General features: G+C 32.8%; 3 protein-coding genes and 1 non-coding gene across 5 annotated transcripts; 1 reads left to right on the forward strand and 3 right to left on the reverse strand.

The window, feature by feature from the left end:
* Window positions 1-956: 956 nt before the first annotated feature.
* Window positions 957-3408, forward strand: LOC137820408 (acetolactate synthase 3, chloroplastic-like). The gene has a single exon (XM_068624490.1). It carries the CDS (start codon window positions 1165-1167, stop codon window positions 3130-3132), a length of 1968 nt encoding a protein of 655 aa, XP_068480591.1. The 5' UTR covers window positions 957-1164; the 3' UTR covers window positions 3133-3408.
* Window positions 3409-6019: 2611 nt separating this feature from the next.
* On the reverse strand, window positions 6020-8330 carry LOC137821415 (uncharacterized). The gene is made up of 3 exons (XM_068626001.1): window positions 7646-8330; window positions 7443-7547; window positions 6020-7358 (listed from the first exon to the last, which is right to left on the reverse strand). Exons 1-3 carry the CDS (start codon window positions 7691-7693, stop codon window positions 6423-6425), a joined length of 1089 nt encoding a protein of 362 aa, XP_068482102.1. The 5' UTR covers window positions 7694-8330; the 3' UTR covers window positions 6020-6422.
* Window positions 8331-16152: 7822 nt separating this feature from the next.
* TRNAL-AAG (transfer RNA leucine (anticodon AAG)) lies at window positions 16153-16233 on the reverse strand. Its single transcript has one exon. It is a non-coding gene; the product is annotated as a tRNA-Leu (tRNA).
* A 3380-nt stretch (window positions 16234-19613) lies between these two features.
* LOC137821115 (TITAN-like protein) lies at window positions 19614-23654 on the reverse strand. 2 transcript variants are annotated; one of them, XM_068625550.1, is made up of 8 exons: window positions 23317-23654; window positions 23104-23230; window positions 22709-23009; window positions 22511-22584; window positions 22411-22443; window positions 22149-22194; window positions 21048-21445; window positions 19614-20074 (listed from the first exon to the last, which is right to left on the reverse strand). In XM_068625550.1, the coding sequence occupies exons 1-8, from the start codon at window positions 23580-23582 to the stop codon at window positions 20039-20041; spliced, it is 1281 nt and encodes a 426-aa protein (XP_068481651.1). In that variant the 5' UTR covers window positions 23583-23654; the 3' UTR covers window positions 19614-20038. The 2 variants fall into 2 exon arrangements, with proteins under 2 accessions (XP_068481651.1, XP_068481652.1); XM_068625551.1 differs by lacking the exon at window positions 22411-22443.
* Window positions 23655-23939: the final 285 nt, after the last annotated feature.

The following is a 23939-nucleotide window of genomic DNA, read 5'->3' on the forward strand; positions in this document are numbered from 1 at the left end:
TAAGGATTTTAGTCACTATTATATTATTTTTGGTGTTAAACTTTAAAATCTTTTAAATATTATAACAATTAAGATAGCATGAGCTTTTACCTATTCAAATTTTTTATTTTAAATTTAAATGAAAATATTATACGATTAATAGAAAATATACGATATGAAAAAGTATAACAATGGAAAGTAGAATAAATGTAATGAAAGTAATTTATCTAAAAATAAAATGGCAGGGCTTGAAAATGTAAAATACTTTATAAATATGTTTATACCAATAAAATAAATAAAAATATTATAGAAGCATGTACTTCCTCCATTTCTATCAGTAAGCCTCTTTCAACTAGTTTATACAAAAACAATAAATTTATCAATAATTTGTATTATTGTTTAAAAAATGATCACTATTATATTTAAAGTGAAAATAGTTTATTGAAATTTTGATATCGTGAATATTATATTTAAACTTTAAAATCTTTTAATTATTATGTTATTCATTTGAAATATTTATTAATACTTTTTTTGAAGAAAACATATAAATTAATTAATGATATTATAGTTAAAAATATTTAACGGCATTTAATTAACTACAAAGAGATCTTATATAAAGAAAATCAGATTTTCCAAAAAGATGTTATAAATAAATATTGGGAGTTTAATTTTATTGCTCTATATCATTTAATAAGTTAAACCTTAGCTGTGGAGGTTTGAGCACTAAAATAATAATAATAATTGATAGATGAATTTCAAATATTGAAAGTTATTATAAATTTGATACATAGGATTCATAAATATAGTTAGAATGATTTAAATTAATTTGAGTGGCATAGTGGGTGAAATAAAGAAGGAGGTAAAGGGTGTTTAGTTGTTTCTCAAGTGATTTATGTTGATTGAAGGTTTGAATGGTGGGCCCTACCAAGCACAACAATAATAAAATGTCTGCTTCTTTGATTTGCAGCCTCTGTGTGGCTATCAGGCTCTCACATCACACTCCCACTCTATAATCACCACTCACTCACTGACACTCACTATGCCAAATTGCCCATTTTACCCACGGGGAAGCACGGGAGTTATCAGAAAAAGGAAGGGTAGAAAGGTAAAAACAAAAGCTTCTTTTTCCTCTAAATAAAATCATTTACCATGCACACTTAGTGTTCACAGTACCCTCAGTTCACAATGGCGGCCACCGCTTCTTCAAGAACCCCATTTTCTGCTTGTTCTTGCTACTCCGCCTTTCCCAAACGCATTGTCAGATCCACCGTCCCTCTCTCTCACCCAACCCTCACTAAGCCCTCTCACGCTCACCCTCTCGCAATCTCATGTTCCCACCCCAAGCCTCCGGCAGCCACACCACCCGCCTTGGTCCTGTCTTCTCCGGCCGCCGAGCCTTTCCTCTCGCGGTTCGCTCCAGACGAGCCGCGTAAGGGTGCGGACATCCTCGTCGAGGCGCTGGAGCGGCAGGGCGTCTCCACCGTCTTCGCGTACCCCGGCGGCGCGTCGATGGAGATCCACCAGGCGCTCACGCGCACTGCGGCCATTCGAAACGTGCTCCCGCGTCACGAGCAGGGCGGCGTCTTCGCGGCTGAGGGCTACGCGCGGTCGACGGGGCTTCCCGGCGTGTGCATCGCCACATCCGGCCCCGGTGCCACCAACCTCGTGAGCGGCCTAGCGGACGCGATGATGGACAGCGTGCCGGTGGTGGCCATCACCGGGCAGGTACCGCGGCGGATGATCGGCACCGACGCCTTCCAGGAAACCCCCATCGTGGAAGTTTCCAGATCCATCACCAAACACAACTACCTCATCCTCGACGTCGACGACATTCCTCAGGTCGTCAGTGAGGCCTTCTTCATCGCTACTTCGGGCCGGCCCGGCCCAGTCCTGATCGACGTCCCCAAAGACGTTCAGCAGCAACTGGCGGTTCCTAATTGGGACATTCCGGTTAAGCTCCCCGGGTACACCGCCAGGCTGCCCAAGCTCTCCAGTGAGGCCGAACTGGAGCAGATTGTCAGACTCATATTGGAGGCCCAGAAGCCCGTTTTGTATGTGGGAGGTGGCTCTTTGAACTCCAGCGCAGAGTTAAAGCGGTTTGTGGAACTCACTGGGATTCCTGTTGCCAGCACATTAATGGGCCTTGGAACTTTTCCTATTGGCCACGAGCATTCCCTTCAAATGTTGGGCATGCATGGTACTGTTTATGCCAACTACGCCGTTGATAAGAGTGATTTGTTGCTTGCCTTTGGGGTGAGGTTTGACGACCGTGTCACCGGGAAGCTCGAGGCTTTTGCTAGTAGGGCTAAGATTGTTCACATTGATATTGATTCCGCTGAGATTGGGAAGAATAAGCAGCCACACGTATCGGTTTGTGGGGATTTGAAGTTGGCATTGCAGGGGATTAACAGGATTTTGGAGAATATGGGGGTGAAGGGGAAGGTTGATTTTGGAGCTTGGAGAGAAGAGATTAATGTGCAGAAAGGAAAGTTTCCTTTGAGTTATAAGACGTTTGATGATGGGATTTCTCCTCAGTACGCCATTGAGGTTCTCGATGAGTTGACAAATGGGGATGCTATAATTAGCACTGGGGTAGGGCAGCATCAAATGTGGGCTGCGCAATTCTACAAGTACAAGAGGCCTAGACAGTGGTTGACGTCAGGGGGTCTTGGAGCTATGGGTTTTGGATTGCCTGCGGCTATGGGTGCTGCTGTTGGGAACCCTGGTGCTGTGGTGGTTGACATTGATGGGGATGGGAGTTTCATAATGAATGTTCAAGAGTTGGCCACTATAAGAGTGGAGAATATCCCTGTGAAGATATTGTTGTTGAATAATCAGCACTTGGGTATGGTGGTTCAGTGGGAGGATCGGTTCTACAAGGCCAACAGAGCTCACACCTATCTGGGAGATCCCTCGAGGGAGAATGAGATATTCCCCAACATGCTAAAGTTTGCAGATGCTTGTGGGATACCCGCAGTGCGTGTGACTAAGAAGGAAGAGCTTAGAGGAGAAATTCAGAAAATGTTGGACACCCCTGGCCCCTATCTTCTTGAGGTCATAGTCCCTCATCAGGAACACGTGTTGCCGATGATTCCCAGTAATGGATCCTTTGAGGATGTGATTACTGAGGGGGATGGTAGAACAAGGTACTGAGTGCCAACACCAAATGTACCCTCATGCTTGTTGTTTTGTATAATATACATATAGTGCTTTCCTAGTTGCATGGATGGGCATAATAGTTGGTACTAGTGTTTTGTAGCAAGTCTATGTTTTTCCCCTTTTCTTTAACTTGCCATATGCAGTGGTGTGGTGTCTATCCCCTCTTCTATCTCTACTCTACCTGTACTCCTGGGTTTTGCTGTAGTATGTAGTAATGAGACTGCACATGATATGTTCTGTCACAAATATAACTAGAATCTATTAAATCAAGAGTCGAAGTAACTCCTCTGTTACCGTTGCTCCATCTACCTGGTCCACCAAACTCTATAAATGGCAAAGTTATTGGATTGTAGAAAAATTACAAGAAAGTCATGAACTAAATAGTACAAAACAATATGTTAGGACTTATCTTCAATGACCTCACTTAAGACAACTAAATGTCAATTGCTAATGGCAAAGTGGAATTACAATTTTAGGAATAATAGGTGTTAAATAGTTTAATGCATTTATTTGTCAGTAAACTACCAAAAATGATTTGTCATTAAATTGGGGTTTCTATTTAAGTCTTTAGTTATTCTTGAAGCCCATATACTTTATTTTCTTCGGAAAGAGCAATGGCCAAGTAACCTTTAAAGGGAGATGATTGTGAGGGTTCTGAAGAAGTCCCATGGTTGAAGTGGGGGCATAATTACAACTAGTGAAGTAATAAGATTTTCCATTCAAGAAAACTAGAAGAGAGGATATGGAGATGAAGAAGGAATGAGATGACTCAATCTTCAAAGTAGTAAAAGGTATTAATTAACAATTTTTTAACAAAAGATAATAGCTGCAATAAATTAATCAGATAAATTATTTTTCTCTTATTAAGAGTGAACAAGATGGGGGCAGTCACAAATCATATAATCCACACTATTTTTTCCAATATTAAACAAATAAGAAACAGTTAAATAGAAAGATAGAAATGATTATTTATAAAGAGAGTAGTGTAGATAATTTTGAAAGAACAATATAAATTATTATTTGTTTAGTTTCAACTAAGTAAGTACTGAAAAGTTTACAAGACTTTTTCAACTAATTCATATTGAAGTTATTTATTGACATTAAATTTGTCAAACGAATTATAATGTTTTTCAAATAAGTTTTTTTTAAATTAACCATATTGTTTCACATACAATCAATTAATGTTTAAAAGAGAATAATGGTTATAAAATTTATGGTTATCCATCTTCTCCAATCCTAATAAGAAAAATAAAAGCTTTATATCATTAATTTTCAATATTTATTATCTTTTATTAAAAAAAATTAATTACTTAAATTCATGAATAGAGTAATTTCTAGGAATCTTCCTGTAAACAGATATAGTCTCTGCACACAAGGCATGCGCCGTAATTTTTTTGGCATGAAGTCAATTATTGTTTTCTTGCCAATTTCGCCTTCCACGATAGTCTTAACTCCCATAATTATGACTAAACATTATGCCATCTTACAACATCATTCATAAATGTATAATGATGCATTACACAGCAATAGACACATTCATTTAATAACTCAATAAAATAATATATATTTTTTAATTTAAATATTATTATATTATTATAAGAAGTTGTTAAGCATGTGTTTTCTACTATTTTGAAATGTAAAACAAACTTTATTCTTCATTTTAACACATAATATTGCCAATCAAAATATGAACCATTTTCACTTTAATCCATCAAATGGTATGTTTTTATCAAATTTTTAGTAAATATTTTAATAGTAAATAAATTAAATTAACTTTTTTTATAAACTAAAATTAATTTTATATATAAATTTCTTTTTTAAATTCTCATAATAATTTATTTAATGTTTTATTTTTAATTTGTCTTTAAGTTAATTCTAATTTATGAAAAAGTAATTTTACTTTTCACTTTTAGAAGTAGCCTACCATTTTTAAGAAAAAACTTATCCAAACAAACTCTAAAGTAACCTACTACCACTTGGGGAAAGAATCACTATTCTTCCATATTTATATCATCTACTATGAACTGCATTATTTGTGCACCATAATTCAATCTTGACAAGACAAAAAGATGCTTATCTTTATTCATTAGTGGCCTCTTTTCCGCTAGAGTATTTGAAAGACAACATGCTATAGGTGCTGAGAAAAGTTCACCATCAACCATTTTCTAGTCTATGATGCTATAGTCTATGTTCATTCACCTACAAGATCCTCAAAAACCAAATTGCATGTAGTGGCAAATATAACTTTGTCAGCAGATGAAACTAACAGTGTATAATTGTTTCTAAGATTAAAGAAAGTCAGAAATAAAGATGCACTTTGAGCATGAAATGAAGATAGCAAATTAGATATTGAATCCATTGCATTTCTTTTAGGACATTTTCTTGAACTCATTCAGACAATCGTGATAAGCACGGATTCTGAATTTCTGTCCATGGTTTTGTACTCTAAACATAGAATAAAGCAAATTTTGCAGTATGGACAGGGACAAAACGAACCTTTTGAATTTTGACTTTTGCACTGCAGACAACTTGCTAACTTGACCGGACATGCTTCACTCAAACAACTTAATTCATAAGATGTCTTGGTCTACACGTCCCTAAGCATCGATGTTACCAAATGCCAACGCAGAATTTCGTGACACCACTCAGCTAACTAAAATTGTACGCGTATGTATTTGTATTTTTGTGTCTTGCAAGATAAAATATAAATGACAGGGTTTGCAAGCTTCCAGGTTTTGGAACCAAAAGATTTGAAAACTAAACATATCAAAACTTGATAAGAGAGTTTTAAGAACCAGTACATGCATTTGTAATAGTTATACATGGTCAGAAGTTAAAGTAGAATAAAGTTCTTCAAAACTAATAATATTGAAAAAATGGGTTTGGCTGGGATAACTTACCAAATTAAGATAATTACTTATATTGCTTATAAATTACAAACAAACCAGATGATTAGGAAGGCTTAATTCGTTCCTACCAGTGATAATTGGTCTTATATATGCATGTTTTCATTTATTCAATATACAAAAAGTACTCCAGGAAAAGTCATGACTTCTGAGAATCAATGATACCAAATTTTGCTGTGACAAAACTTAATTGCAGTTTATTAAGTGGTTCTTCCATCAGAATTGGAAGTTCACCTTAGTAGTTTGCATTAAAGATTGATATAAGTTAATTAAGGTGAAGTTCCAATTCTGACAAGAGAAAAAACACCTAAGAATCTGCATGGAAATTTTGTCCATCTTCTAGTTGCTCTAAAATCTTGAGAAAGTACTCCTTATCACTCAATCAACTACCTGAGATGAGGCAGCTGAGTTCTCAAAGGATTTCTTTCTGACTAAGAGACAAGTGATTCTTGAAGGGTTGGAATGAATGTTGTCAAGACTACAGATGACAAAGTCCGGCCGGTGAAGTGCAAGAAGATGTAGCCTATCCTTTCCCACCACCAGGGCAGATGCATCAAGTAGAACATGCCAGTTGTTCCTATGAGCCTCAGAAATCCAATGCATTGTTCCATTTGCATCAACTGGGTAAGAGAACAAGCCTTTTGAGCTGATCTTACACCTCCTCCTAAAGTTTTGACTCAGCTGAGATCCGCTGATCCTCAAATCCAGCCAAGTCTTGGGTGCTGAGATCACCTTGGACTCCTTAAAAGAAGCAAATTCCCTGATGTAGTCTTCTTCCTGGTCAAGAATGGTCATGTAGTAGTTTCCCTTAACAAAAGGGTAACTTTCTCCCACCAGCATCATAGCATCCTTGTAGCTCGGAGTGAAGAGAACAAGGTACTCTTCATCAGGCAACCCATAATGCTTCAAAATCTTATTACGAGCTTGGATTTCTGGGATAGAGATGAAACTTCCAGTAAATGAGGATTTCTTGTTGAGAATGTCCAGTAATCTTGATGGCTCCAACTGGATCTTGGCCCTATCCATTTCAGGGAGATTACTGCCAAACAAATATGTAGAAGACTCTCTTGGTGACTTGCCCCTATCATCCATCACGGGTTCTGAAGGCTCCTCATAGATGATAAAGCTACACAAGTCTATACCATTTCCATCTCCTTCCATCACGCCTGAATATTCTGGATATTTTGCTAGGACATATTGTTCAACATATTCCATTTCTTTTGGTGTGATTGGACCTGACCATCTAATGTCAAGATCAGGGATAGTTGATATGGCTTCAGCTATGATGTGAGCAGGAATCAACGTTTGCCGTTTCTGCATTTCAGACCATTTTTCAGCTTCAATTCAACATGCAACATCCCAAAAAGATAGAAGAAAAAGTGGGAATATGATAATCACCTTTACAACCATGCTGTTTGATTTGCAGCTCTCAGTTATTATTTTTTGTGTTGGACCTTTCTGAGCCTCCTTCACTTCATTTTCTACCATCTCTTGATATTGAACCTGATTTAGGAATTGGAATTCAGAGTTGTTACATCTACCTTAAAATATACAAACATAGAGCTGACTATATATATAGCTTTGAATTGTGACCACTTTACCTCAGATCCTCCTTCTGAAATTTCATGCTCCTGCCGGTTAGTTCCCATATTAATTGTCTTCACTTACAGAAACATAAGATAATTCTGTTTAGTGTACAGTACCTGAGAAAATCTTAGGTAGATGGTGAACAACAACAACAAGAAAGAAAAGAACAGAAGACAATATGTGTAGAAGTCCTTTTAAAAGATCCTCTAACAAATGTTTTCTAAGAGATTAAGGCTAGAGAGAAATCAATCCAATGAAGTAGGATGATTAAGATGGGGTATTAATATTATCAATGACTAAAAAGAAGAATGAAAGGAAAAGAGGAAGAAGGGGGCATGTTTGAAAACAAACTTTGGCCCAGCCAAACTCACAAAGATGACACTTCTTGTTGAAGCTGTGAATTTTCTTATGTGCCAAAGAAATTAAGAAAACAAATAAAGTCAGATGATTACACCGAGAAAGACAATAGCAAGGCTTTAAAATAGAAGGTGATGATGAAACGGGTGACATGTCCCTCTTGCCTTAACCATGGTTTGTTTGTGCAATATTCTCCAGAATTATTCCCTGGTACCTAAAATTATTGGTTTCAAAATTCAAAACTCAACCTTAATTAAAGTCTGAACCTAGGGTTTGATTGTTAAACTCTATTAATTGAGACGTTAGGAGAAGATTTTTGAGGTGTTGCTTTCCATTGGCAACAACATCACCATATTTGTTAATTGTTAAATAAACGTCACTCTTCAGTTTTATATTCTTAATGGAAAATGATCATTGGAGAACCTTGATGAAATGTCAACAGAGCCATGGCATCTTTTTTTAAAAAAATATCTCAGCATACTTTACCGATAGAATACTTCAAATTTTCAAATCACTGGGTAATTAAGTTTTATTACCTTCTTGAAAAGGCTTTCTAATCGTTTTAACAGCTGCATTTAAAGACATTACTTAAACCTGAACAAAATTGACTGTCACTGAATTTTGCTCAGGTAAAACCTAGGTTCATTATGAATTCGCTTCAACTGAGAACTGATTCATATTTAAGAGATAAAATTCAGCAATAAAATCACCATTGGAACAGCGGTTGCATGCTTGATGTAAGAAACCCTAAACCCTAAATTTTATAATATATAAGTGATGGAAATCAATTTTATAAGGTTTACTCCATCCTTAATACTTTCAGGAAGAAAAGCTTTTCAACTTATATGAAATGGAAAAAGTTTATAATAGAAAAATGAAATTGTGGGTTTGTAAGTAGTAGGTGAAATTCTAGAACGTGATTTAATGTGAAATAAGAAAGAGAAATAAAACTAATTTTTGGCAATAATAAGCACCATGATATGATATAGTCATTGCAACAAACAGTGTTTAATATTAATAAATGGTAATGGAAAATAGAAGTGAATTTGTTAATTGAATTTCCCATATGTCACGCCACAACTTGCATACTATTGATAAGGACGAAAATATTAAGTTAATGTTAGGATCATATGGGGATTTGACCTTTATTATTTGTTTCCCTACTGTAGAACAACCAATGAGTCTTTGAAAAACAATTAAAAAAGACATGTACCAATATAATTATACAAAATAAATCAATCTTTATTTACAGGGAGGAAGAGGGCATTATGCCCTTTAGAGATTCCTTCAAAAGAATATTAGATATGGACAAAGGACAAGGGGGTCACAATAAAGTGTTTAATATAATAATTTAATAACTAAACCAAGATTAATAAATAATTAAACTAACGAGGATAATAAATAATGGAATGCCGTAGGGCATGGTTGAATTTGCATACATGACTTGAATGCTTCAATGGCCAACTATCCAATATATGTGGAAATTGGGAAGGTTGAGTTTATAAAACTCTAATACTATATTTTTGAAATATAAGATTGATTTTTGTATATTTATTTCATATGTTTTTTCATAAGTTTTGGAATGATATTTTTTATCAGATTTCAAAGTAGACTCAAAGGATTTTTTTTATTCTAATATTTGTTTTTTTGGAAAATTGAGCAACTTTGAAACAAGTTCTTAATTAAATTCTTAATAAAGTGAAATTTATTATCTCCTGCTATATGAGCTGACTTATGGGTAATAATAAGGAATAAATACAGTAATTACTTGTATATAGGTGAAAAAAATATACATGAAAAAGTAAATATGAGTATAAACTATGTTGGTGTTAATTATTATAAAAACTTTTTTTACAATGATATAGTTACATTGAGTCTTATAATGTTATTGCAATCAAATAGTATATTAAAGATTTGTTAGTTCACTTGTTAGATTTTATCTCTTAATTAATTAATAATAATTTATATATAAAATATCTTAGTTATTTTTCAATATTTTTTGGATACCAATGCGTACAAAATTACAGTGATGTTGGTTAGTAAATTATGTAGTAATGATTTTATGTGTTATCATTTATATACGAGTAACATAATATTTAATGTTTTTAATGACGAATTATTATTCATCTCAAAATAACAAGATAGTTGTGTTGTTAATTTTTCACTTCTCAAAGATTGTTTAAAAACTTCAAATCACTTGGTAAGTAGGTGAAAAGGAAGAATTTTCAAAAGTTTGAGTATATTACTTGTTTTGAAACACTTTCTCATATTTGTAGTGATTTTTGTAATTTACGTTTTTCACTTTTTATACCTTTCAACCTTTTGGTCATCTCAACTTTCTTTAAGCGATCATCTCTTTAGGTATGCCATTTGTTATTTGCTTAACATTTTTTTAATAAGTGAAAAAAATAAACATGAAAAAGTAAATGAGTATAATACTATGTTGGTGTTATTATAAAAACCTATTTTATAACATTTTTAATTAGATGATATAGTTACATTGAGTCTTATGATGTTATTGCAATCCAATAGTATATTAAAGATATGTTAGTTGACTTGTTAGATTTTATCTCTTAATTAATTCAGAATAATTGATGGAGTCCACGTTCTCAAGCATAATAGTCCTTTATGAGGATTACAATATTTGTCTCACTTTGAGGGTAACATTTAATCTCACCCAACAAAGATTAAATACAATGTCTCTTTAGTCTCTTACTAGGATTTTTAATCTCACACTATGGTAGATATCAATTCTCTCATTTACTCTCTATGTTGCTCTTCTCACTTGTTTGTTCTTGCTTGCATTTCTCTCCCTCACAAGTTCTCTTTATATAGAGAATAAGAGAAAGATTTCTTCAGAAAGAGATAATTAATATTTGTCACATTTTTAAGATACCTTGAAAAGACAATCTTCAACTTTTTAGGTTGAACTTCATAGTTTTCAAGAGAGATATAATTTCAAGACATTGGAATGTTCAATATTAAATATATTTAATGGATTAATTACAAATATTCATTTTTCATGGTCTCCAATTAATTATTGAAGGATTTAAAAAAATCAAAGATAATTTGTTTTTTTTAAATGTTTGTGTTATTCTCAATTATCATTTGTCGTATTTAACATTTCGGGCTTAACGAGGATTATACTTCATTCCTTATTTATTTTTATGTTTTATGGCATAAAAAAAATTCACATTTGATGCTTATAACATCATTAGGTAAAAATATATTTAATATAACCATGTTTATCAGTGAAATAGTTATATCTGCGAACATATATGAATCCAAGTTTCTATAAGTTATTACAACATTAAAATGATTTAATTAGCCAAAATATATCTGCGAACATATATGAATCCATAGTTATTAGCTTTTGGAATAATCATTAAGAAAAAAAATTATTGATGCATTGTATCATGATTATTAATATGCATGAGAAAAGTATGTCAAATTAGTGATTTTAACTTGTTAATCATTCTACTTAATTTCGCTGACCTATCAAATCGATTAGTCAGAAATAAAATAAGATAAACTGACTCACATAATTTTTGTATTATATTATTTGAAGAATTTAAATACATACAAGATTATTCTATTTAAATCATTAATATTACAAATTAAATTTCAACAATCAATTAGATGGAATAAAAAACTTAAATATTTAAGTGATTAACAATGTTTTTCATATATATATATATATATATATATATATATATAAATAACTGAGTTGTTTTCTAATAGAACAAACCAAAATTTTCAGTCATTTAATCATAACCAGAGTTAGCTCACCTCAATCATGTTTGGCAAGTCAATGACAAGTGAGGTGAAAATAGGTGATGTTATTCGTTTTGTCATCGTAATCATTAAAGACTTTTAATCATTATAAAAGCTTTTAATTATTAAAGACTTTCAGTATTGAAATATATTTATATATATAACGCCTAATATATATATGAATCTCAATATGTTGACACGCTTTGTAAACTAATGCACAGTTGACAAACTGCAACGTGGCGTGATTTAACAAACATAGATTGATGTGACATGACATGACAAAAAAAATCGAAATTTGAGGAGAAATTTCTCATTCTTGCTCATTTGCATTTTCTGTCTTCCACTGATGTTTTGTTCCTCTTCTCTTGTTGTGTTGTTTCTCTTCTCTTGTTGTTGTTTGTCGTCGTTATGTATGGTGTGAGGATCGTGTGATGTGTAGTCGTTCATTCGGTCGCTTTGGTTTTGATGGGTGTTTTCCCATGCACTAGGTTGTGTGTTTTGGATTTATTATTGCAAGGGTTCTTTGATGAGATGTTGGGTGAGAAATTTCTGGAAGTTTGATTTTTTTTTTTGTAGAGTTAGGGTTTTGGTGGCCTGTGTTTGAGTTTTATGAATGATACGTATCTCTCTTGTATTTAGGGTGTGAGACTTGTACGATTCTGGGTCTGCAATTGGAGAAACTTTCCTATTCTCATATAAAACATGCTAGATATAAGATACAATTACATTGAAGATGAGTGGTCAAGTTGAATTATAAGATGGTCTTTATTGTATACCATAATCATAGGTTACCCTTTCGTCATAGTATCACTTCATCTTAAAATGGTTAAAAGTTTGATTATGAAGACTTTTACAATAAACTTGGTATAATGCATCACACAACATGTATAGAAATTTCACAACAATACTCTATAGTGGAAAGGAAAAATTAACACATATTGAATGTTACTTCTAACATTGCAGTATTTCCATTTTCATTAGTATTAGAGATGGATTTGTCCTTGCTCCTTCCATAAGTTCTTCGATTGAAGATGGTTTGAATGATTGGAGAAGGCATGACAACATAAAAATTGAATAGAAATGGATCAAGAATGAATGAGTTTTGGAGTGTTGCTGGAGAAAGGTGCTAGGAAGGAGGTTAGACCAACCTTCTAGCTTTTTCTAAGGCTTCTACACTAAGAGAGTGAGAGCAAAAGAAAAGTGAGACTTGAGAGAAATTATGAAAACAAAAAATTCAAGTCTTATGTTTACAATAGAAGAACCCTCTATCTATAGAGCCAAAAGTGACTAATGGAACTCAAAAACTCTCCATTCATGGAGTGACATGTGACACCTAAAAACTCTCCAGTCATGGTGATGTGATTCCAATAACATGATATGGATATAGAATGAATGGGTAACTCTAAAACAGCAAGTAAACCCCAAGAACTACTCAAGAACAGTTCAGGAATCACAAGAACAGTGCCAAGAACAACAAGTTAACGCAGCATACAAGGATCTACCGAATGAAATGAGCAAAAGAACAAAACCCATGTAGAAGAACTTGAAAACAACAAGATTTCGCATGTAAAATGATACCAAAACGAAAACGAACCAAGAACAACAAGAGTACAACAGATCTGCACTGATTATAAGGGGAATAACGTGTAGAAAAAGATAGAAACACACCAAGGACAAATTGCAGCGAACAAGGAATAGGGAAACCAACAAAGAACACAAACCGGAAGAAAAAGGAGATGGAAAGAAAGACTTATGTGGTTGTTGATCAAGGGATGATCTTCACGCCACTTGGAGGGTGGTTGCTTCCAAGATGAGTGGTGGTGCCGCCACTTGAGAGTCCCAAGAGCTCACAAGATGAGACTAAAGAGAGAAGAAGAGTCAACACTCACAACTTTCTCTAAACTTCACTAGAGTTTCATTACTTCCAATTTTCAAATCTGTTTTACAAAGAGGCAAAGTTCTCCTTTTATAGAATGGGAGATGACCGACCCTCTACGTAAGGAAGGAAGGAAAGGCTCCTTCAAGTTCCTTTTGTGAGCAAAAGGTACCTAACTAGGCCAAAAGGTGACCTTCCTAGCCATTTCTAAGTAACTAGTGACTAAAAGTGCCTTTACATGCATAGTTTCTTTTGTTTTCCTTTTTAGGCACTTCCCTAAGGCTATCCTATCTTATTTACAATTTAATACAAAATATATTACAAAGAGAGATTTCATTTGGCAATCTCTTCCCAATGATCTAGCCATGCTCCTAGTGATTCTTTGATTGGAGTGGGCTTTCTTGGGCTTGGCCTTCTTGGGTTTGGGCTTTGGGCTTGGGCCTCATCTTTTGCAAAGACTAATAAGAAGAACTTTAAATGCTTCGGCCCTTGTCCATTTCTTCTATTGATGACATCTATTTGATTTGCATCACATGGGTTGCCATGTGGCAATCAATGTATTCCAAAACTATCCATTCAAGATGTGACAAGTGGCTTAAGGAGGAGAGGAAGGAAAGCATGAGGCACATAAGTCATCATGAAGGAGAAGGAATAGTCATTTTGGAAAAAGGAAGGGAATGGTTCCATGTAGGTGTCCAAATGGTGCCTATGTGGATGCCATGTGTGCTCCCTTCAAGCTTCTTGCTCCTAAGCTAAAATTTGGTCCAAATACAAGGCCCAAAATCATGTACAAAAATTTAAAAAGTAAAAGTAAACTACATTATACAGTTTTACAAGGCTTCAGAAGGAGAACCTTTTAGGAAAGAGTCTTCTTATCAACATTTCTTCTTTTCTGAGCCTGATTGTATGTGTGTGTATTTTAAAAACACAATAAGCCTAAAAAAAATTAATCTTGAAAACAAATGTAGAAAATTAAATTAGATATTATCAAATATAAACATAATCTAAAAATATGTTCTTTATTTAAATTCAAACATGTCCAAAACAAAATTGCTATAAGTTGATCCATACTCTAAAATTTAACACAATACTTTATGATATACAAAATTTCACTCATAAAAAATATCTTCTTCAAATTGTAAACTTTATTCATCTCCATCTACAAGGTCACTTGGTCCCAATTTATAAATAAATCACAATTCACATATAGTTTCTAATTTGCATAGTTATTTACTAAAATAATTAATTTAACAATTTCTTGAAAACCAAATGTTTTAGTAAAATTTATATTGAAGTTTATTCATTTTGCTTCTTTTATGAATAAAGAACACACAGGTCCCTTAGTTTGAGAGATCTTTTACCTAATACTACTCAAATCAAAGTCATACAATTCTTCTCGCAAAGAATTATAAACTCTCTTTTAATAATAAAATTACCATACTTAAAAATTTCCTACTCACATAAATGATGATATATATTAATGTTCTTAATGAAGATGAATTGAAGTCTTCTGAGGTGGATGTCCAAGTTTTATGAGATTCTTCTGTGAAGGATTACCGAACTTTACAGTTGAAAACTGAATGGTGGTCCTCCTACTTACTCTTTGATGTTAAGAGTTATAAGATAATATGTAAACAAGCAATTAAACAATGGTTTGCTAAACTTGGAACTTCCTTACAAGCATTAACTTCATTCAATCTAACTCTTATCAATATTTGTTCACCAAGATAATTGCATCCTCTTTCATTTCTTTGCTTGTATGCATAGATGGATGCAGTTAAGATGTTTTTAAATAATACCTTTAAAATTAAGAACCTTAGACAACTCAAATTCTTCATGGGTTTAAAGTTAGCACAATCCTACGAAGGTATACACCTGTACTAAAGAAAATATTCTCTAAATAATCTTGCCGACATTAAAATGTTTGTTGCAAAACCTTACTTTTCTCTGATGGTGAAAGACACAAAATACATGTTCAAACAAGAAACATACATCCACGACATTGAATCATATAAATGTTTTGTTGTACAGTTCTAAGCTAGTTTATACAATCACGATCCATACATCAAGAAACACATAGTGTCCTAACGTATATATATAAAAGAATCACCATCAGAAGTTATTTTCTTTCCTTCTGATTTTATCATGCAACTTAAAGGTTTTAGCAATTCCAATTTAATATCTTATCTAATCACATGTGACTTACGTATTAGATATTGTGTTTTTCTTGGATCATCATTAATATCAAGGAAATTAAAGCCATATAAAATGGTTCATAGTCTACTCAAACATGCAACTCAGAACCATGTTTGTGCGCCAAACCCTACACTACTGCAGAAATCGAAATGTAAGCTTGCATTCAGAAAATTTAGCTTCAAAAGTGGGATGTGATTGTTGTAATAAAGTATTCATAAATCTAAAACATTGTTCAAGAGATATAAATTCATTTCCACTTCAAACAATAACTTTTGAGTTCCCACAAAAATGCTGCTAATTCTGCATTAACTAAAAGAATGTTGAGAGTGGGATTTGAACCCACGCCCTTTCGGACCAGAACCTTAATCTGGCGCCTTAGACCAACTCGGCCATCTCAACTTATATTAAACATATTTTGTAGTGCATATATAATACAAATTACTTTTCATGTAATTTATAATTAATTAGATTAAAATTAATAAAACCCTTTAAAGTACAAATTATATTAGAAACAAAATTATATACTTTTCTAAAATATTTCTGGTAGAAAATAATAAACCCTTAATATAATTTATTTTATATGTAAAATGTAAAATACTCATTAATTTTATAAGTTATTAATATTTTTGTAAAATTTAGATAGTTGTGTAATGAATTCTGAATCATAGGTACTACTTGTTTAATAAGTCTCTCTTAGTTTTATGATTTTCAATAAAATTGAACCATTAATTAAATGTGTATTAAAAATAACTATATATGTCGTTAATACTCATCGCTTGTATACAATTATTTTGCATTTACCATTTCTTAATCCATCTTAGAATTCATATTACCAGTTAGCTTACACGATAAAGTTTCTTTTTTTTTAACTCGGAAAATACTTTATAGGCACAAGTAGCTCTAAAAGCTTTTCTTTTCTATTATAACCACCCAATTTGTAAGTAAGTGACAACGTAATAAACTTTTTATTATTTTTTAATATCAATTACTCCCCGTATTTAAACTTAGAAAGGTATAGTATCATATTTTTCTCTTTTTTATCTTCAAGTAATTTTCCTCTTTTTATTTTTCGCTGGAAAAAAAAAGGACATAAGCAAATTTTGGGATAAAAATTGACACAAGGAATGTGGAGTGATTGTGCATCCTATCTTAGTTGTACAAAGACTGAAAAATAAAAGACAAATAGGAAGAATATTGAATGTGCATGATGAAAACTTGGGGACAAACCAAAATGCAGGAAAAGAGAAAACCAAGAAGAAAAAGTACTCAATATTATTCATGGAGAGAATATTATAAGCTTACCTAAAGAAGAGACCAATGTATATAGGAGGACAAAAAGTTTTAATATGTTATCATATAAATCAAAATACTTCCACTTTACAACTTATTCTAGCAATATAATAATATATATTAATAATATATGTTAAATATTTAAAATAATTAAAATAATAATATATTAAATTATGAAGTGAAAGTAACTTTTTGAACACTTTTTAAATACAAAAAATTATTACTTCAACTTAAGGAGACATGGACAAGGAATAAGTGCTAATAATTCAACCAAAAAAATTTGTTGACGTATACTTAAAGATAATCCTACTTTTGTTTACATATACTTAAAGATAATCCTACTGATATTGGATGAGAAAATCCTAAGAAAGTGAGAAATAGTTTTAGCACACATTAATAGACAAATAATTTCAACTAGAAAATAATTTATATCAACATCAATGTAAAAACTTTAACTTATATTTAACTAAAAAATAGTTTCATTGGAGTCGATTAAGCATTTTAGTTCTCATGGGCTGAAAAATAACCCTATCAGTGTTATTAAGAAAGTGCTAACATATAAACGTTATCAACTAAAAATAATATATGATGTTAGCAAAAAGAATGTGTTTGGCAAATTAAAAAATAATATAAATGATTACACAAAAATCTCAACGAGACCTTAATGAACTTTAGCTAAAAAATAACACTAGTCTATATTGATAAAAGAAACATTTTTTTGTGATAATAACTAAAAAATCATCATCATCAATTTAACTACATCACTTGAATAAATGATGTTAAGCCAATGACTTATGAGCATAGGGCGTCCAACTAAAACCCAAGCCAACAATATCCCAATTGAAGTTGGATAGAAAAGGAATATAAAGAAAAGAAACATGAATTTGAGAGATAAAAGAATATTAAATTTTTTAATTTTTACTTTTTTTAAATGAAATTCAAAATTATATAATTTTTAATTAATCAAAATATTCTTATATTTTTAAATTTTTCATTTTTTTAATTCTTATTCCAATCATTATATTTTGTTATAAAAATTGTAATTTCTTTATAAAGAAGAATTGTATTCTAAAAACATATCTTGACAAGTTGACAATAATTTTGCAGGAATCAAATTAATATACTCTTATATAACTATAACAATAACAATAAAAAAAACTCACAACATATTTAAAGGACTTTTAGTGTTCTTTAAAATTCTTAAACTTATCAATAATTGGATCATAACTAAAATGTTTAGTTATTTCTTTTTCAATTTAAGTAACCATATCATCTTCCATAAACCTTAAACTTAAGTGAGTTAGAATGTAAACATATAATATATAACTATTTAAATTCTTATATTTTAAACATTGCAAAAACAAAAAAACTTTTTGCATGAGAAATAATAAAATATAAACTGTTTGCCAGAACCAAGGGGTTCCTGTAGAAACCTTCGCGAACAATCGTCGTTTTTTTTTTGTCAAAAATACTATACTATGAAATTAATATTTCAGTGTCTAAGTGTTCAAAAGAAAGGACGGTGAGAATAGAAATAATGAGTTTGTATTTTCCTTTTTTTTCCTTAATAAATGGAATAAAAACAATAAGTTTGTGTTTTACTATTTAAGAGAAAACCAACTGAATAGGTGATGGAAAAGAATATTAAAAAATATTAACTTTTTTTCTCTTATACATTTCACAATTTCTTTATTGTTTATTATATTTAATTTTATTTTTTAATATTTATTAAAATTAAATAGTCAGTTATAAAACAAAAATTGAAAAATCTCCTAATTTAAAAAATTTCGGAAGGCTACACCACCCCCCTGTAATCCTTTATGGTAGTTCAGTGCCAAAATTGAATAGGTGCTAACAAACTAAATCGTATGATTTTGCTGTGAACTACAAGGAATATTAGTGATGCACCAGTAAAATGTTGTATGTGGAAAGGGGTATGAACCTTAGCAAACTTTTTTGTGAATCTTAATATATATGATGTATAATTATTTAGTTGTTTTCAATTTACTAATAACTAAGCTAAAGTCTTGATAAGAATACAGTCTAAAAAATATATAGTATCATCTTGATAAGAACATCATAAGGACCACGCGGCTTAAAATTATAAGATAATCATCAAATGTTATTACACTGTTCAGCCATGAAAGTTGTAACTGCAAGCTTCAATTTTTTTCATGCTCAAATATTTTAGAAACTCATCTCCCAAATTACTAGGTTTATATACTACTGATCTTGTAATAGTAACATACAATCTGAGCAAACAAATAAGTATAGGTTTTAGTTTCGATTCTACTATTTTTATCATACTTCGTCTTGGTGTAAATATTGGACAGAAGTTAGTAGCAAAAAATAATTGAAATGTAAGATTAAATTTAGGAGTTGAGATGAAGGACATTACAGTGGTATTCTTTGTATAGCTGGCCAGAATACTTTCAGTACTCAGTATATGCTATGGATAAGTTTGTTCCATTGCATGTAAAAGAGCAACATGCTGAAAGGCAGCCGATCTGATATTAATATTCAAGTTACCATTCCCTACATTGAAAAAGCAAACTGGTAGGCGATAATAAGCACCCAATAACTGCACAAAAATGAGCAGACCAACCATACCAAGAATTGTTATCACATGGCATATGAAATCGAAATGTCGTAAAATGGGTTTCCCTATGATCACAATCATTCATGCAGATTAACAGCCCTAGTTTCTAGCTTAATGCATGTACATATTTACTAATCTATTGTTGTGCTTCAATACTGCACATTGACTGAGGTACTTTTTTCCAGGATTGACATAAACGTGACATTTCGTTATGTGAACTTTTTCCAGTCTTCTCCCCTCCAATGCAATAGATGTTAGTATGCATATTTATTATATTGATTACACTCCCCAAAAACATCACTGCGACAAGAAATTTCATCCGCTTGCATTATCACCTACACTATCCATCCGCTGCAAAGAACAAACAAGAGGAGCAGATCTAAGTATTTACATATGATGATTGAAATGTCAATATTATAATAACTTTATAGTACAGTGCAGAAGGGAAATCCAAAATTAACAACTCAGTGCTATAAATTCACACATCCATTTGCCAGTTTGTTCCTAACTTCACCCAAGGCAGGGCGACCACATTATGCAGTGTTGTCATGAACCTACCCAAGCGATGAGCAATAATGATTTCTGTGGACTATTTTTTTTATTTCAGCGTTAAAATGTGTAAATATCCTGGATTTACAACTGTTTCAATCAAAATCTCATCCACTTGCCAGTTTGCTTTGCATTTCATCCATGGCAGGAGGGCTAGGATACCATGTACTATTTGCAATGAAGCCAACTTAGATGGGCAATAATAAACTAGGAAAGTGATTAACTCCTAAACATTTAAAATTTTAAAAATCAATTGAAATCATTTATTACCCAGACAAACACAAACTAATTCAAGTTAAAAATGCATAGGGAACAATATTTATTTGGAGTTAAAACAAGCTGTAGGCCAAGCCAGCCTAACTGTTACCTATCTTAACCACCAACTTTTATTGGTTGTTTCTCAAAGACTTATGATATTATATTTTGTTTCTGGTGACTCAGTAGGCTGGTGAAGGCATTTTACAGAGAAAAATCATTTATAATAACTGTGCTATCTATTCATCAGCCCATCCAAAGAAAACTGTGCTAACAATTTCCAAGTCCAAAAAATTAAGATGCACCATCCATTAATGGGTACATCCCACCATTTTAGGCAATCTGGGATAGATTGGTATAATGAGCTTAGCTTCAGCCCTTTTTGCATCCCATTTATCTTCCAGTTGGATTTGGGCAATTTAAGTCAGCCCAAATCAAGCTGGTTTTGGCTGGCAGTTGCAAAAGAAACTAAACCAGTGATCTTTAGAAAATAGAATTGACACCATAGAATAAAACTCACCATTCTTTTGCTTACATAAGGCTGAATTTTGATTGCCATCTCAGACTCTGTTTCAACATTTAACTTCTGCAACTGTTTCTCCCTCTCAAATTCTTTTCTGGATTCTCTTCTGCTACCAGATTGCCAGACTCTACCAAAATTAGGAAGCCAGCTGGCATCACGACCATTCCTTATCGTCTCTCCCCTTTTCTCCTTCTCCATTTCAATCTTTCTCTTTTCAACCCAAGCTGCTCCCACCCGATTTGGATTCAACATTTTGGACTTCCCTAACTTGTTTGAACTAGAATGCATCTGAACTGCCTCAGTTGTGTCAATCCATGGTGGAGGTGCTTCAGAATAAACTTTTTTCTCAGCACTTTCAATAGGCATAGAAGAAATCTGAGTGATCAATTGTACACCTGAAAACGTAAAAGAATCATAGTAGAAAACACATCATCATTCTAGTTTACCACCTCTATCCATGGTAGTAGAATAGAGATACAAGTAATGTATCGGAGAGCTGATATTATGAATCATAAATCGTATAGTGAATCATAAGATTCATAAACATTAAAAAATTTAATATATACTTAAATATATAAGATATGTATCCATGCAAGATACAATAAATTATATATATATATACCACACAATTTCACCAAAACAACCTCTAAAAAAATAATGTGGTGCATACATGTTATTAAACAAATTCTGTCTATCTTTTTTAATTTACTCATTTTTTAAAATCCACACTGATTCACACAATACGGAATCGTTTCGTTTCGCGATTCAGCGATTCTTCGTGCGAATCGCATGATACAGATTCAGGGACGAAAAAGATTCTTCAAACGATTCGTATCATGGGAGGGTGAAACCGTATCGTTCCGTACTATACGTATCGTGAATCGTAAGATACTAACTACTATGCCTCTATCAACCTCTCCATGAGAATAGTAAAATTTTAAAACTCTTTCTCCGCATTCATATTAGTCTTAAATATTTTGTACATATACAAATTCCCAGTGCAACTAAGTGTACATATTCAATAGGCACATGCTTTTCATCTTTACAGTACTTCAATGATGGAAGCAAAACAATATATTCATAATTACAAATAGATACCCTGATGAATGCTTTCACCGCTAACCATTCTACCATTGTCACGCCCCTGGCACATTGACACAAAATGCAATATTTTCTATCAATACCGAATTACAAGTAAGGTTAGACAACTACAACACTGGAGAAGGGTATGAAAGTGTTAAAAGATAAATTAGAAATTATAAGAAATACAAATACGCAGTGTGCTAAGCCAACCATAATCTTGATCATGGTAGACTTAAAAGTAGGCAAAAATCCAAACAATTTCATCTTGCTTGCTTACCAATGAAGTTACCACCGAATGATTTTTGATAGTCTGAAACTCAAGTAGTTAGATTCTAATGACTTATTTGAAACAACTAAAGCCTAAAGACCAAACAAACCTGTTTATCACAGGAGTAACCATTACTTGATGATTGTCTACCATCATGAGGGAAAGAATGGCTTCTCCTTTCAACTGAGGCACAATATAAGCACACCGAAAATATCAAATTAGAACCCAAAAGTATCGAATCTCACCATAGATGATAGTTGTAAAGAGTAAAAAAAAAATACGTTTTAAGTAGACAGGGTAACCATACCCAAAAAATCTTGAAAAACAATAGGTTTTGCATCAGGGCGCGCTTCCGACGAGGTAGCAACATTGGCGATTCCAGAGAGTCCTGAACTAGATATCTGATACTCATTTGTATAGTTTGGTAAAGGTAAAACAGGATTTGAAGGATACGACTTCACAGAATGGGAATAAACATTTGTTTCAAAACTATTACTATTTCCACTGGTGAGTTGATTATGGATATGATCATCACTTGAAGGACCAACCACCGTTCTGCGACTTCCCTCATTCGCTTCATCCTTTCGCGCCACGCACTTCTTCTCCCACTGAACTCGCAAAAGCGAAACAACAACAATTATTTCTCAATTTCCCAAACGTGCAAGGAAACACACAATAAAATCGATACAAATCGTAAATTACCTTGGTCACATCATCATCGGAAAACATAAACGCGTCCAATTGATCCGCCGCAGCACCGTATTTCCAGAAGAAGTGCTTCAAATTCTTCAGGTGTAGGGCACTGGCGAGGTGGCGAATCGCATTGGCGCTGTCACGAGAACCGAAGGCATCCATGAAAATAGTTAGAGCTTGGTAATAGTGATTTAATTTGAATAAAAAAGGTGGATAGTGTACCAGGCAAAGGAACTGGAGTGTTCGTGGATGTCTTGGTCGCAGAAGACACACCAGAAGCGATTGCGAGAAGCCAGTTGGGGATTGAGAGGGATAGGGGCGTTGAGGAAAAAGCGAACATCGGAGAGTTTTTTACGGAAGCGAGATAGGAAGGTGGAGAGGGATTTCTTGTGGTTAGGGAAGTACTTGTGGCGGAGACCTTGGTCGTGGTTTATGCCGCACGCTTTGCAGAACTCGAACTCGCTTTTCTGCGTCTGCTGCTTCTTCATCTTCTTCTCTCCCTCTTCGTTCCACAAACAAAATGTTTTTTTCCTATTCTCATCATCCAAACAGTGCTTTTCAGTTTCGGTATCTATTCACTTTTACCTCTAAATATTATAATTTAAAAATAATAATAATAATAATAATTTATAAAAATAAAAATTAAGGAATTGTATAACTATTTTATTAGTTACAAGATTAACTAGTTAGTTATGAGGCTTGAAACTCTTAAATCATGAGTTTGGACACATGTATCGGACACCGACACTCGAAAGATATTTATAGGACAGGTTGTCAAAAAATATTTGTTGGATTTCTAACCATTCTAACACAATTTTGAAAAGGAAAAATACATTAATTTTATA

Source organism: Phaseolus vulgaris, chromosome 9 (genome assembly GCF_000499845.2).
Source record: "Phaseolus vulgaris cultivar G19833 chromosome 9, P. vulgaris v2.0, whole genome shotgun sequence".
Taxonomy (NCBI): domain Eukaryota; kingdom Viridiplantae; phylum Streptophyta; class Magnoliopsida; order Fabales; family Fabaceae; genus Phaseolus; species Phaseolus vulgaris.

Coding starts and splice junctions, on each gene's coding strand:
- LOC137820408 (XM_068624490.1), top strand. CDS start 1,165: ATGGCGGCCACCGCTTCTTCAAGAACCCCATTTTCTGCTTGTTCTTGC.
- LOC137821415 (XM_068626001.1), bottom strand. CDS start 7,693: ATGGGAACTAACCGGCAGGAGCATGAAATTTCAGAAGGAGGATCTGAG. Junction 7,548..7,645: donor TTTCAGAAGGAGGATCTGAG/GTAAAGTGGTCA, acceptor TTCCTAAATCAG/GTTCAATATCAAGAGATGGT. Junction 7,359..7,442: donor CAAACAGCATGGTTGTAAAG/GTGATTATCATA, acceptor TCTGAAATGCAG/AAACGGCAAACGTTGATTCC.
- LOC137821115 (XM_068625550.1), bottom strand. CDS start 23,582: ATGAAGAAGCAGCAGACGCAGAAAAGCGAGTTCGAGTTCTGCAAAGCG. Junction 22,585..22,708: donor TGTTTTTCAAGATTTTTTGG/GTATGGTTACCC, acceptor ATTGTGCCTCAG/TTGAAAGGAGAAGCCATTCT. Junction 22,444..22,510: donor GTTACTCCTGTGATAAACAG/GTTTGTTTGGTC, acceptor CTTGAGTTTCAG/ACTATCAAAAATCATTCGGT.